The sequence below is a fragment of the Acyrthosiphon pisum genome, chromosome A2 (assembly GCF_005508785.2).
Source record: "Acyrthosiphon pisum isolate AL4f chromosome A2, pea_aphid_22Mar2018_4r6ur, whole genome shotgun sequence".
Classification (NCBI taxonomy): Eukaryota; Metazoa; Arthropoda; class Insecta; order Hemiptera; family Aphididae; genus Acyrthosiphon; species Acyrthosiphon pisum.
This window is the reverse complement of record NC_042495.1, coordinates 35,943,954-35,958,800: the sequence shown is the minus strand read 5'-3', so window position 1 is coordinate 35,958,800 and position 14,847 is coordinate 35,943,954. Positions and strand designations below refer to the sequence as shown.

The 14,847-nt window shown below is 31.2% G+C and overlaps 1 protein-coding gene across 1 annotated transcript; it reads left to right on the top strand.

Moving 5' to 3' along the window:
• Positions 1–1,102: 1,102 nt before the first annotated feature.
• Positions 1,103–8,823, top strand: LOC100574183 (segmentation protein paired; the record flags this gene model as incomplete). Its single annotated transcript, XM_029490151.1, has 5 exons — positions 1,103–1,330; positions 2,297–2,537; positions 2,881–3,155; positions 4,556–4,769; positions 6,071–8,823. Coding segments are annotated over 5 exons (1,239 nt in total), but the record flags the coding sequence as incomplete, so codon positions are not given.
• Positions 8,824–14,847: the final 6,024 nt, after the last annotated feature.

Below are 14,847 nucleotides of genomic sequence, written 5' to 3'. Positions count from 1 at the left end.
ATTACCTATTATAGAAATATAGAATGTAAATTAGATATAAACAAAGTTAAGGACCCATCACTGCTTTATACCTACATGGCTACATCGAAGTCCGTGATTATTTTATAATAGTTATAGTGTTATATACGTGCCTATTTATTTCTATCACAAATTGATTGTTGATGGAACTCTGGAAGTATATTATAGAAAATTATATTACTATTTTATACAATTTATAATAAATGCTGTATAATTTTCATAATAAAAAAATATAAAAATCAAAATAATAAATTAGTTTAGAATAAATTAGTGTATATTTTTAGCAGTACATAATTAGTACAATTTTTAATTTGAGTTTAAACCCTAGTAATTATTATATACGTATATTTTTTTCGGCGTTTGAAGTTTGGACGTTCGTTTCGAATATTGAAACCATTATAATATCAGTAATATCATCGACTCATCACGATGATTATAAATCTTTGATAACAGACTATCGATATAGCTGATATAAGTATTTTTATATAATAATTTATAATTGGTGCACCTATAAATTAAAAATTTAACTCTAAATTGTTAAAACAAAGTAAAAACATTTTAGTTCACTACTATATTTGGGTAAATTAAAAAAAATGTGATAATCTGTTATAGATTTATATTCAATATTGTATTGTATTCTAACAATTCATAATAAATTATATGGGTATAAATAGTAATTTTAGATTTACATTTTAATAAATTTATATCGCTTATCACGATAATGAATAAGTACGATTACTAGAATAATATTTCGTAATTTCAAAATCAACAATTTGGTAATTTATTTAATCTATTATTATGTACTTATTACATAAATTAATGCCCAAATGGCGAAATTACTAAAGAAATGTGGTGAATTGCACTATTTTTTTTAGTGTTTCAAATAATAGGAATGATGTTGAAAAATAACGTAAAAACTTTAAATTTAATAACTCGATTTTCTATATTAGTATTGCAGCTTATTTGTGATAAAAATGTTGAGTGACATAAAATTCACTCTCTGCGGCGTTGAAAATATAAGATTACGCGTGCGCACTGATAAAAATGCTTTTTTTTTATTTTTTGAAATTGGCAAATTGTCATCTTTGTACTTTACATTATATTTTGTTGCACAGGCAAAACTTCAGACGGTTCAGACTGCGATTCGGAACCGGGTATACCATTAAAACGCAAACAGCGTCGCAGCAGGACCACGTTTACTGCGCTGCAGTTGGACGAGCTAGAAAAGGCTTTTGAGCGCACCCAGTACCCAGATATTTACACCAGAGAAGAGTTAGCCCAGCGCACCAAACTGACCGAAGCCAGGATACAGGTAATGATATACGAATTTTATAAAATTCTCGAAGATTTATAGAGTGCCCAATGATGGCGGGCAATGCAAAATAATATATGAAGTAATATTTCAAATTTAAATTAAAGATAACTTCAAAAGTTTAAACTAATATTAAGATAAAAATAGTTTTGTAAGTAGTATGTTAATATTTAATTTAAAGTATTGAAAAAAAATGATTTTATATTTTATAAATATTTATTGCAACTATATTCTTTGAAATTGTATGTACAAACTACATAACTGTCCAACTGTTACTTTACATATTTTATTTTATAACTTTAAACAAATCTTTTCGAGGTAGTCATAGTAGAGTAATAGATATTTATGTCATTATTCTAATTTGGAATTTTAGAAATGGCCGATAACGTAAACTTACATATTATTAATTTGTATATATAAATGCCAGATGCTCCCAATTTGTATCAGACAATGCCATAAATCCATTTCATTCAATAGGGAATTTTAAAACGATATTTCATAATACGTAATTTGTCAATTTCTGATATAGGTAATAAAATAATCTTTATTTTCACAAATGTGTATGTGCATAATATTTAATTCGTATTTTGATAAACAGTTTAATACTTATCTTTTTTTCATTATAATTTATAAATTTATTGGGTATTTTAATTTAATTTTTGCATGCATATTTATAGTTATTATTTTTATAATTGTTTGTGTTCAATTATAATAATATGTTACTATAATGTCCAAGCCGTAAATTTTCATCTGTATGGTCGATACTCGATACAAATTATTGTGTTTTGTTTCCCGTGCGATACACCGATATACTAGCCAAAGTTTTTATACACATCAGAAATTACAATTTTAAATTGCTATACATTTTTTGAACCACCGTTGGTCATTCCTAAAATACTTATGTTATTTATTATATACCTATACCTATATGCAAGCCCATATCATTGACGGTGCGTTTTTCTGCAGGTGTGGTTCAGCAATCGGCGCGCGAGACTTAGAAAACAAATGTCTAGCAACACCGGAAGTTCCACTCCAGGTTCCGGTGGCTACGGCATGGGATTGGCTCTCGGGTACTCACCGTCCGCTCAGCAGCAACAGAACCAACAGCAACAGTCGTCGGGCCCGAACTCATCATCTACGCCCGCTTACATAATGTCGCCGCAACAGTTGCACGAACCGTACAACACGACGCCGGACGGATACAAAGGTACGAGCCACGAGGGATCGTGTAAACTATAATATATACACTACCTATTTTAAAATATATTTTTGTTTATTTCATAAATCAAATGTGATGTCTGTTTTATCTTAAGTTCTGAGAAATTGTCCGAAATCATTCAAAAGATATTTTCTTTCTTACATCCCTTAATTTAAACACATTTAACGAGTTAAAAAACCAATTCATTTTACAATGACCTACTATAATATTACATAGGTAGTTAGTCAATTTGGACTTGTATGACATACGATTATAATATACTTATTTGTGTACGGCCAGTCCATAAGTTGTAGTGATATCTAATAAATTATTATTTTAAACGTATACACAGAACCGGACGATCATCATCATCAGCAGCAGCAACAGCAACAGCAGCAACAACAACAACAACAGCAACAGCAACAGCAGATGATCAAGGACGAACATCAGCAAAACAGCATGATGTACAGCGGTCTGGGTGCCACGTCATTAATCGACCACGATAACAGGCCTCATAGCAACATCAGCACCGAAGCGGCAACGGCCACGTCGTACATAGGAATCGCTGGCGGAACGTACCCGACTACGCCGCTCTACACGTCCACGTCGTCACTGCTCACTTCTCAAGTAAGTTTTCGCCAATACGTCGTAATATAATAACATAATTCCTACCATACACCACCCCCTACATATCTATATCATCGCCTCCTCACTATCATCGTGATCATTTAGAATTCATTAAGAATTCCTAAAAAAGGGAGGTATAAAAAATATATGTACCTACATATTATACGAGTCGTATAAATATGAATTGAACCCTGTCACTGTACATCCTACGAAATTTTTAGGTGCCGTTAGAGAGTATAATTTATAAAGTATTATAAACCTTTTTATATAAATTAGTTATCTTAGAAATTGTATCGACATCATCATCATCATGATCATCGACATATATTTCGGTTTCGAAACCCTTCAACGATTGAACGATTCCTATAATATAATATATATATTATAGGCTATATAGGTGTATACCTACATAATATTACTATAATATGATATATCTCCGTGTAATTTGTTGCTATACCTATTACATTATAATACATTGCCAACGTCACCGCTGTTTCGCTTTTATAGGTCTATAGGTACTCTATAGCTTATGGCACCTATAATAATAATAATAAAATGTGACAATTTTATCGCGATGATCGATAGGACTTTATATTATTATGTACAACGGGACGCGCACGTGGTAAGGTTTCTTTCTGGAAAACGTATTGCCGCCGCCGTCATGCTTACAATATTATGTACTCGTATTATATACATACTATAATATGTGTATATAATAATATATTTTCATGACGCCCGACGGGGCAGGCTGTGAGGACGTCGTAAAAAGGGTCTCGGCCGCGCGGTGACACTGTTTACTGTCGGGGTAGCTGAGTTATTTATAACCGTATATATATATATAATATACTATCGTACCTACTGCGGTAACGGACGCCCGCCGCCCGCGGTATACATAATATTATAACTTATAAGTTATTAGTATATTACTTTAGGTAATGCATTATCGTTGTGTATAGATCCGGTCTCGCCGTCGCATTCTATTATTTTTTTTTGTATTATCATTATTATATTATGATATACGGTCGCCAATGAAAATAAAAATCTAAAATTTGATTTAAAGTATTATGGAAAAATTCAATATTGTCAATTTGGAAATCTGATTATAAAAACAATTTTAATGGTTAAAACATTTATCTCCAAGTCAAGTATAGTTTATTGTTTAAGATATCAATATATATGTTTTTGAGTAAATTAATTAAGATGGTAATAACTTTTTTAAAAATATTTTCTTTGAAAACTTCTTATTAATCATATAATTTTCACAAATTTCGTCATTAGTTTAAGTATTATAATTTTTTTTTTGTCAGGTCTTCCTGTTACACCCCCTGTACCTATATGTCGTATTCGGTCAACAATTATAATATAACGTATTAATTATAATATTTTTTTTTGTCGTATAGCAGATGGGACAGTTGAACGGAAGCGGCCAGCTCTCACAGTTACACATCGGCCCGGGCGGCGGCCATCACCAGGCCTCGTCGCCGAACTTACTGTCGGCCGCGTCGCAGTCCTATCAGATCGGTTCGGCGGCCGCCAACTCAGCTCCCACGATGATCACGCACCATCAGCTGTCTCCAGTGTCGGCTAACATCACACTCATGGGACAATCCAACGGTAAGTCAAAATATCCATATTCATTAAATAATTCCTGGCCGTGACCCTTCGCGGACTGCAGCGCATATCCGACTTTCAACGCATGCGCATGTGTGCGTATACATATTATAATATATGACTGGGAGCTAAGGCTGCTGTAGGTACTTTGAGGTAAACTCACTATCGCGACCGGCCATTTTATTAAAAAAGAGTTTTCATGTGGTAACGTATACCTAATAGGAACTTTTGACCTTTTTTAACAAGTCAGATGCAAATTTTACTGCAGCATAATATGCGTCTTTCTATTCGTTCGATGCACCATTGTATTTATTTGTATTAATATAATATACTTTATTAGTCAAACATTTTAACCGTTAAACGAAACATAATATAGGTAATTATTGTATTACTATTAAACTTGCATAGGTACTTATAAAACCTAATAAAAATAATTTGATATTTTTGGTTCTATATATTATGACACTTTTGAACGCTTTCTCCAAGTACAATAATTTTAAACTGAATAATTATTTATGCATATATGAGGGCGGGGCGCCGGGCGTACCGCACTGTACCAGTAGTAGTCGTCACAGCACGATTTTATTCCATGAGTCATGTACGCAAGTACATCTCCACGCAGACAAGGCCGTGGAGTATTATTTAATGATCATAATTCATAATTAATATGTTTGTTTTTGTGGATTTTACTTCGTTTTATATTTATGTGTGTTTTTTTCGTGCTAGCACTTTATCGAGTGGGTTAGAAATAATACATACAGAAAAGCATAGACATTTTTATGCAATACCATGTACAGTGTATACTTGTAATGTATTTTCATAAAATTTTAAAATCTAATATACCTATATATTGATTCTGTGTAGGTACCTACTTTTAAGTTTTCAGAGTAGGATTTAGAATTCACTAAAAAATCTTAAAACATATAACTTCTGTGAAGCATGGTTTTAGATTTTGTTCTGTCGAATGTTCTGATATAAGACATTTTACTTTGGCTCAAATGTTATATATGATGCGAGTTTTTCGTGATACCTATATAGCTATTATACTATCGTATGGGTACAGTTCGAAAAGTTGTTTTTCTATCAAAAATCAAAGATTGATTTGATTTGTTCATTATTAAATTATTAATCAGCTGGTTAGTATAATAATTTACCTATACCATATCCAACGGAATTATAGCTGAATATGCTTATATATTATAGGGTACCTATATGCTGCACCAATAATCTTTCTGATCTAAATGTATAATATCTATATACCTATTACCTGTACTTATAGTTGGATTTGTATGTGTTTTTGACAGGAGCGAACGGTGGTGACAGCCTGATCACTGTGTCGTCGTCTGAACTGGTGTCGATGCAGAGCCCGTCCAGCTGGTCGGCCCTGGCCAACCACCACGGCCTCGGCATCGGCGGCGGTGGCGGCGTCGGCGGACACCATCAGATGCCACCCATGAACCCGACCCGGATAAGCCCTCAACCCGCTCTCATACCGACAGCTTGCATGGGAGGCCAGATGAGTCCCACTTCGGCTGCTTACTACCAGCCCCGACAGACGCATCCGCCGTTCTACACGTGGTACTGATCACCCCGGACGATCCACCTCGTTCCGACGACTTTTCGGCGTTCTCTTCTATACGGACGAAAACTGCGCCGCACGCAACCCACAACCCACAACCCACCACGTTTACCTGCATAATTTACGTTGCACTGCACCATATCAGTGTCGTCCACATAAAAAAAAGATTTTTCTCTCTCGAATTTCTGCCTATGTAGCTTGGCTCGTTATACGGTGAAGTGCGTCGTTCTTATAAATGCATACTACACAGTACGCATAGACATAGGTATCGATTACCGGTGCAGTCTGTCGATTATATAATAATATTATCATCTTTGGCTGACGACAGGCGGACGGCCGGAAGCGCGTCTGTAGACGGAAGTCGTCCTGCAACGCGCAGAGTTGTTCTGGGAACTATAGCGCACGTACAGCCATATACTAATAATTTAGTGACGATTCGTAGCAGTATAAATAATAATTCCATGTACATAAAGCAATAATATATAAAATATCGAAAACCGTGTCAGGTCTTCTACATAACAGATCTTTCTGAAAATCGGACGTGAAATACAAATACGACGTATAAGATGAAGAAAAACCAAATTACTCGCGAACAAAATTACGGCTTTCTATATATTATAAGCCGTTTATCTGCACTGCAACACGTCGCCGCGTACATTTATCATATATTTTTGTAATACTTTCGTCTATAACATCTCGGTAGGTACGTTTGAAAATTTGTGTTGCACGTCGTTAATAATATTTCTGCGGCGCGTACTGATGCAGTATTGATATTGTTATTGTACAATAACAATAAGCTATACGGATAGTAGGCCAAAAAATAAAACCTACCTGCCTATACCTATACTGGCTATAACATCATATGAATATGATTTGTACTTATACGAACGTTGCGTGGTGCCGCGGTGGAGGCCACGGCCATTCGTCCAGATAGGAACGTATTCGTTTTATCACAACTATAATAATATAGATAAATGATATTGTAAGATCATACATTGTTGTATAATAATGCAGTGGATCGCGGTGACAATATAGTATTATATTATTATTATTGTGACGAAGATAACTCAAAAGTGCCACAATGCCACATTCCGAATTGTAGTACGGCCGATATTATTTGCTCTGTATATTATTATAATGGTTGCTCGTGAGGGATGTGCGTTATGATAAACTTACCTATACACAGCTATAATACCTATACAATATAATATAATACATGACACGACATGCACACCTATGTATTACATATGGTGTTTCTATTATTATACTGTTGCGGGTACGATTATTGTTGTCGGTAGTCGATTTTCAGAAATAATATTATTATGGTCGCCAGTGATCGTCCCCATGTGCGGCGGCGGCGGGTGATCGAGGGAAGAGCAACAAACAAATAAACAACCGTTATATCGTTTTGATACTTGTCTTCCGGTCAAGTATGCGGCGCGTTTATGTGTGTTTGTATAGGTATTATAAATTATATTTAACATCAGTAGGTACAATACGATTGTAGTAGGTAGTTAACATGTGGTAAACGTCACGAATTCTTTCATCTCGCGCTCGTCCACCCGCCCGCCCACCACCAAGCAGCATTGTCGACGGGGACAACTCCCTTGCGAAACGCACCACGCTATAATTAAATAGGTATAGCTGACCGGTGACCATTCGTGATAAAATAAAATATAACATTTATGGTCGAAGCCCGAAGGATATGAGAAAAGTCAAGTTGTATTATTACAACTACCTATATACCTACTTAAGGGCTTCCCAATATGATATTATTATAATATGATGTAACATACAAATACACGTGTGAAATCGTTTCGATATAGGTTTAAGCCTCAAACTTAAATATTATAAAAATCGTTGTAATTACAAATACTATAACAATATGTACATAGCGTTTAATTTTCTAGTTGGGTAGTCTAAATAATTTTTTGTATGTTCCTTATATTCATTATAATAATATGTATATAACATTATTTGTACACAAATTATTGCCTGTAAGGCAATTTAAACCCGATTCCTATTTTTTTTTTAAATTTGTATTTTAAATCTCTTTAAAATTAAAACGCGATTACAATAGTATAGTAATTAAATGATATTTGCAATATTTGCAATTAAGTCGATTTATTAAAATAGTTTATGTTGATAGAAAAAACAAATTGATAAATATACACATAGCAATATTCAAAAAACTCATGAAAATATCGTTTTAAATTGTATTGTATAACATATAAATAGCTTACACAATGTGTATATTTTTGTTTAAAACTATTCTGTTTTTAATGTTTGTATGTGTAAATAATCACGTTTGTTGAACGGTTCGATCTTATAATACTTCAACACCGGTACACTGCGCGGAATTTTTTGTACCTATTGTTAATTTTGTTGATTTTAGCTAATTTTGTATCTTGTATAAGCAGACGTCACGTTGTCAATCAACAGTCGTCCTAAGTTTAATTATATTTTTTGTCTATAAAATCTTTTCGTTTCACTCATTTCTCTTTTATTTTTAGTTATGTATTTTTTTTTTCTCCTGCGTATGCCTAATACTTAATAATATAATAGTATAATATTCACGATGACTAATAAATTGTAAATTGTTTAGTCTTAAACATTTTCGTTTTGAATTGCAATTATATTGTTATGCATAATGCATGCTGCATGCATTCTATTTAATACCTATTTATGAAATATCGGATATAATATTATATTAATTTTATTGAGAAAAAATATATGTCTGCGTAGGCCTTAATGCTAGTTGGGGGGGGGAGCAATTTTGTTTTGTCAACATTATCAGTATTTGTTTTTTAACAGTATTTTACTCGTGGACCACATAAAATTACAATAAGGGCCACATATGCGGCCCTCGGGTTGCCCATTTTAAGGGATTGTATATTATGTACTATAGGTACTTGGGTAAGTCAAAACATAATATGCTAAATATTTGAATACAATACAAATATTAGATACCTATATTTTACTATTGGGAAAGGATATTAAAAATAAATCGTTACTGATGAATAAAATGTTAAAATGCTGTATAATTGATCGATACATAAGTCGAAAAAAATGAATATTTTTTCAGAAACGATTATTTTTTATACGGTATAACATCATTGTTGTTTGCAAAAAGATTTGTAGAAATCAAGTTAAATGAAATTCTCATTATTTAATACCTATTGTAAGGTGTCATAACTGCTACACCTAATGTGTGAAGGTTTTGCCTTGGTTTATATAGGTAACTGTCCGATTTGTATAATGCATGTTATTTGAAATTAATATTAATTCTGTTTTAGTTGACATAACTTTTTTACCACATTTAATTACATCATGAAACTAGTGAAAAAAGAGTTTAGACTTAAGTTAGGTGTTTTTAAGTTGGTATAATATAAGGACTTAAAATAGTTTTACACAATATAAAAAAGCTCATACATTTTGTAGTACAGAACTTATATAGATTTTAATGGTGTCATAAACTAAGTTAACATTTGAATACCTGATCTATCTCGCTTATTTAATATAACTTAGTTTTTGCTCTCCTGGAAAATGTTCTCCTACAGATTTTAATCAATTAACACCTTTGTCGCAAATAAAGCATAATATTTTATTGAAATATAATCACACAATATGCAGCCATGAGTGTTGTACGAAGTTTAAAAACACTAAAAACTAATTTTTGGGATTTTAAATAGCCATATTATATTACTTAATCACTCTAGAGTCCGAGTGGAGCTCATTTTGCTATGTATTTATTTTACAACGATGTGTGTTTTTTTTTTGTGTCTGATATCAGTGTGTCTGAATCTAGTTGGTGCTTTGGGAGGTCAAAGGTAGTCAAACGGGAGTTTTTTACGCAAAATTGGTTTTCGTCAATATCGATTTTGGTTTTTTGTGTAACTCTAAAAAAAATGACTGTAGATACATTACATTTTGACTTAATGTTTTTATTAACATTTTCTATATACAGCAACATTTTCAAAATATGTTGACTTGTTTTGAGCTGTTTACGGACATATTCAGTTTCCAATTTTTTTTTATTTTTTAGGTATTTTTTAGGTATTGGTTACTCCACCCAAAACACAAGAAATATTATATTTCAAAAAATCAAAGATTGCGCTCCAGGTTACTCTATCCAAAAGTCAAAACACACTTAACTGTCGTACTTTATTTGTACATAAAAATTAACACAAAAAAAATGGTGTGTCAATGGAACTTTACTCAGACCACACTTAATGTTATTAATACTATGTAGGTAGGTAGGTAGGTAGGTACATAGTACCCAATAAACATATAAACCTTAAATAGAACATTAATTAAAACTAAAAAAACAACTTTAAACATTTAACTATAGTTTAATACTCATTAAATTGTATTTTAATAAACATTTATAAACCTTATACTAAACATCATTTGAACCAATTTTTAGGACTTGATATCACATTATACTGCAATTGAAAAAATGAATGTAATGTTAATTTAATGCTTATTTTAACATTAACTTATAAATATTATATTTAATGATTAATGTACAACTTTAAAATGGAAATCAAATACAAGATTTAGTTAAATGTCCAATAAGATATATTAATTTATACAATAATCAAAAGGATCCAATAAGATTTACACTACACAAGTCTATGGTGACTTTACTCTCAAACCACTAACCACGATAACCTGCCAAGTTCCACAGCGACAGCAGGACTTCCTCGTGCCTGCACATTTAGCGGTTTTATGTGCGGCCCTGGTATAGATGAATAATTTAATTAATTTTTTTGTCTAAAATTTCAATTTTTTTCTTGAATTTTTAATTTTGACAAACTTTGAACAGCAAATTGTATGGCTATAACATACATTAAAACACAAATTTAAATTTATATCAACTTTCATTTATTTATTTAGTATTATTTTCGCTATTCACATTAAATCTGGTCATATTTTATACTGAATATTAAATAATAATCTGTAATATATAATACTGTAATCTATTTATGATAAATTAATATAAGAGCAGTTGACAGAAGTTGTTTTAATTAAGTAAAAACGTAAGCCAAAACATACTAATTATTTGTATAGACCTTGCAGAGAATCGAGACGACAATAAACCAATGAATTTAAATAATATAAAAACTATCAGGGATGGTGAGCGCTGATAATACCTAGTCGATTGAGTGATTGACAAGACGAAGACTACATAACTATCATGCATCCAGCCAGCAGCATTACTTCTCCTGTATCCATCGAAGTAATCGGAACGTTTTAAGCGTGTTTGAACCCCACTCAGCAAAGACTTTTGTGCCTAATTAAATTGCAGATAATTATTATTAAAATGTTCAATTACATGACAGATTTCGTCTATGTGTAATGTGTATACTCTGCACTCGATGCACGGTTAATACCTTACTGTTATTTATTTTTTCCATTGGGATAAATTTCCCGGTAAATCATAAATTATTATAATAGTTTAACGATATTTTTTTAATTACAAAATTAAGATTACACGGCGCTTTGGATAGACAATTCAGCTACATTTCGGTTGTCTATTATTCATTGACGTTTTTGTATATTTTCATATTATTATACAACTTGACATTTGATAAACACTTTACTATTAATGTGTATTTTTAAAACTCTGTACATAGTTCGGGTGTTTATGTAAAATTCTAGGTCTCAATTATAGTAACAGGCAAGTATAATATACAGTATAAAACGCATACGTTGTAATACGTGTAATACGAGTAATCGGATACAGCCAATAATAATATATATAGTAACATACTAATATCTCTTTATTCTCGTTCGAGTTGACGGATTTATGGGTCACGATCCGGTGGCGAGGTGAGGTGGGATTCGATTTCTTCACTACAGATGAGTGACCGATTACTGATTACCAGGGCTAGGATTTATATGCAATAAAAAATTGTAAAATATACATTTTATATAACAAAATATGCAAAAATATGCATTTAATTTTTTATAAGATAAACACTAAAATATAGTTACAAAAAAAATATTTATTCATTAAAATACATCAATGATAGGCTGTTTGTCTTAAAATAATATAATTTAGAAATAAAATGTATAATTCACATTAACTACGTGCGTGTTACATGAAATAAAATTTATATTTGACAAAAAAACCAAGTTTTACGAAATATACTATAAAACATGCATTTTTTACATCCTTATAATTGAAATATGCAATAATATTAATTTTATTCAATATATGCAATAATATGCATTTAATCCAAAATATGCAAAAACATGCAAAATAAAAATACCAACATTTATCTCATCATGAGGTGATTCGTGGACATTACTGACAAAATCAATAATCAGAAGTAGCAAAAAAACATGCTGTTGCATATAAATCCTAGCCCTGCTGATTACAAATCGATCACCAAAATCTTGTAAACAAACAGTTGTTACATTTAACGTTTAAACCGCATGAAAAATAATCTATTATATTATATGTATTATACGTATTATATGTATATTTATAAACTATAATTAAAATTAAAAAATTAAATTTTAAAACTCATTTCCTTATTTATTAATTAAAAATTTATTAAAAGATTACATTTTAAAACACAAAATATGTAAGTATCTTACAATAATACAATTATTTAGAAAAATAATTTGAAATAAGAGTTTTACGTTTGGGTTGTTTTAAAATAAAGTTTTCAATGTCCCCCAATTACTTGAAAAGTATTTCATCTGCACCTTCAGTTTTTCAATGAATACTCTTAATTTATCAAGTGATGCTTTCGCTTCTTTTGTAGAGACAACTAATGGATATTCATTCTCTTCATCTTCGTCTGAGTCGGATTTAGGAGTATACGGCAACTGCCGATTATTTTACAGCACAGTTGTACATAGGATAATAATTATGAAATTATTTCATTTGTACATTTATGATTGTAAACCGGTTATTCTAACGATAAAATGTAAGAAATGACTTCGAGTTATCTATGTTCAACTATTTTTATATTTGACTTATTGCAACAAATATTGCATTGAGTGTATAGGAATTTCCTAGGGACAAAAAAAAATTCGAGTTATCGAGGTTTTCGAGTTATCGAGGTTCGAGTTATCAAGACTGTATTAACAATATTTTTATTATATTCGTATATCTATTTTTTTGTTTTTTTTACTAATTCGTCCAGTACTTTGTTGGATGTTATAACCCCACAATGAACATCCATAGTAAAAATATTACCGCTACGTCCAAAACTTGATTTTCTGTAACGATATTATCATATTAGTGATTTTAATTATTTTTGCAACTTGCATCAAAATAGCTAGTAATTTTGCTTTTATAGACATAGTAATTGTGAAAATGTAAAATGGACAAAAATATAGTCAATATTACAAAAGACACCGACTGTATAATAGTAAGTAATAGTACTACATGGACCTACAGAAGAAAACACGAATACGAAAGACTAAAGACGAATCACGAATCGTGAGTCAAAAGTGGTCATCAACTCGTAAAGGCGACAAAAAGCGAAAAAAAATACAATTTTAAAAAGCAAAGCACATAATTAGTATACATTAAATTTACTTATTGTAAATTACTTATTGTATTATCATTTATCAGAATTATAGTAATAGTAACAAACTAAAATAATAAATATATTTATATTATTTATTTTACGATTAAAAAAAAAAGGTTTTCAGTAAACGTCCAGTTTTACAAATTATAAAAGTTGGCAACACTAATCACAATGATAACTAAATATTATGAGTTATGATAAATAATAAGCAATCGACATTTCAAGTTTTCAACCAACTAATGACCTGGGGATGTCGGTACGTAATGTAAAATATACCTACGGATCACACTATCGCCCGTATGAGCCAATGTTCTGGGAAAGTGTAGAGCTAGTTGTTATTGAGAATTCTCGATGATCGAGGGGCATAATAATTCCCATATTATATTTTGTGTAAACAACTAAATATTAATAATAATATCCTAGTTCCTAAATATGAGTCTAGATAATAATATAGTCATGTCATATAAACACGTATAAACATATTCTGACATTCTGTCGAAATTTACAAAATTTGATTATTTGTTTTTAGAAAAAAAATAGAACAAAATTTAATTCATTATAGAATATACATAATATAACTATTATAAATTGTTATGAATATTGGAAAAAAATTATGGGGGGGGATTTATCCCCCCCTTGATAAGTAGAAGGAATAATAATATAATATGTATCTTAACGTTCACTTCACACGTTCTACACAATACATATTATTTACAATTCTTGTATGGTGTATATAACCGTCCATGTCGTATCCGCCGGTGTAATGTGTTTTTACTTTTTATAAGATTTATTCCCCAGTCATTCGTCACCTCCAGTGTTTGATGGCTTAAATATTTCTTGGAACATATTATAATATCCGTGTAGCGTTTATACTGCAGGTCTACGGTCATTATACTCTGTATAATCAGACTAACGAGTTTTTTTATTTAAAATATATATTTATATATAT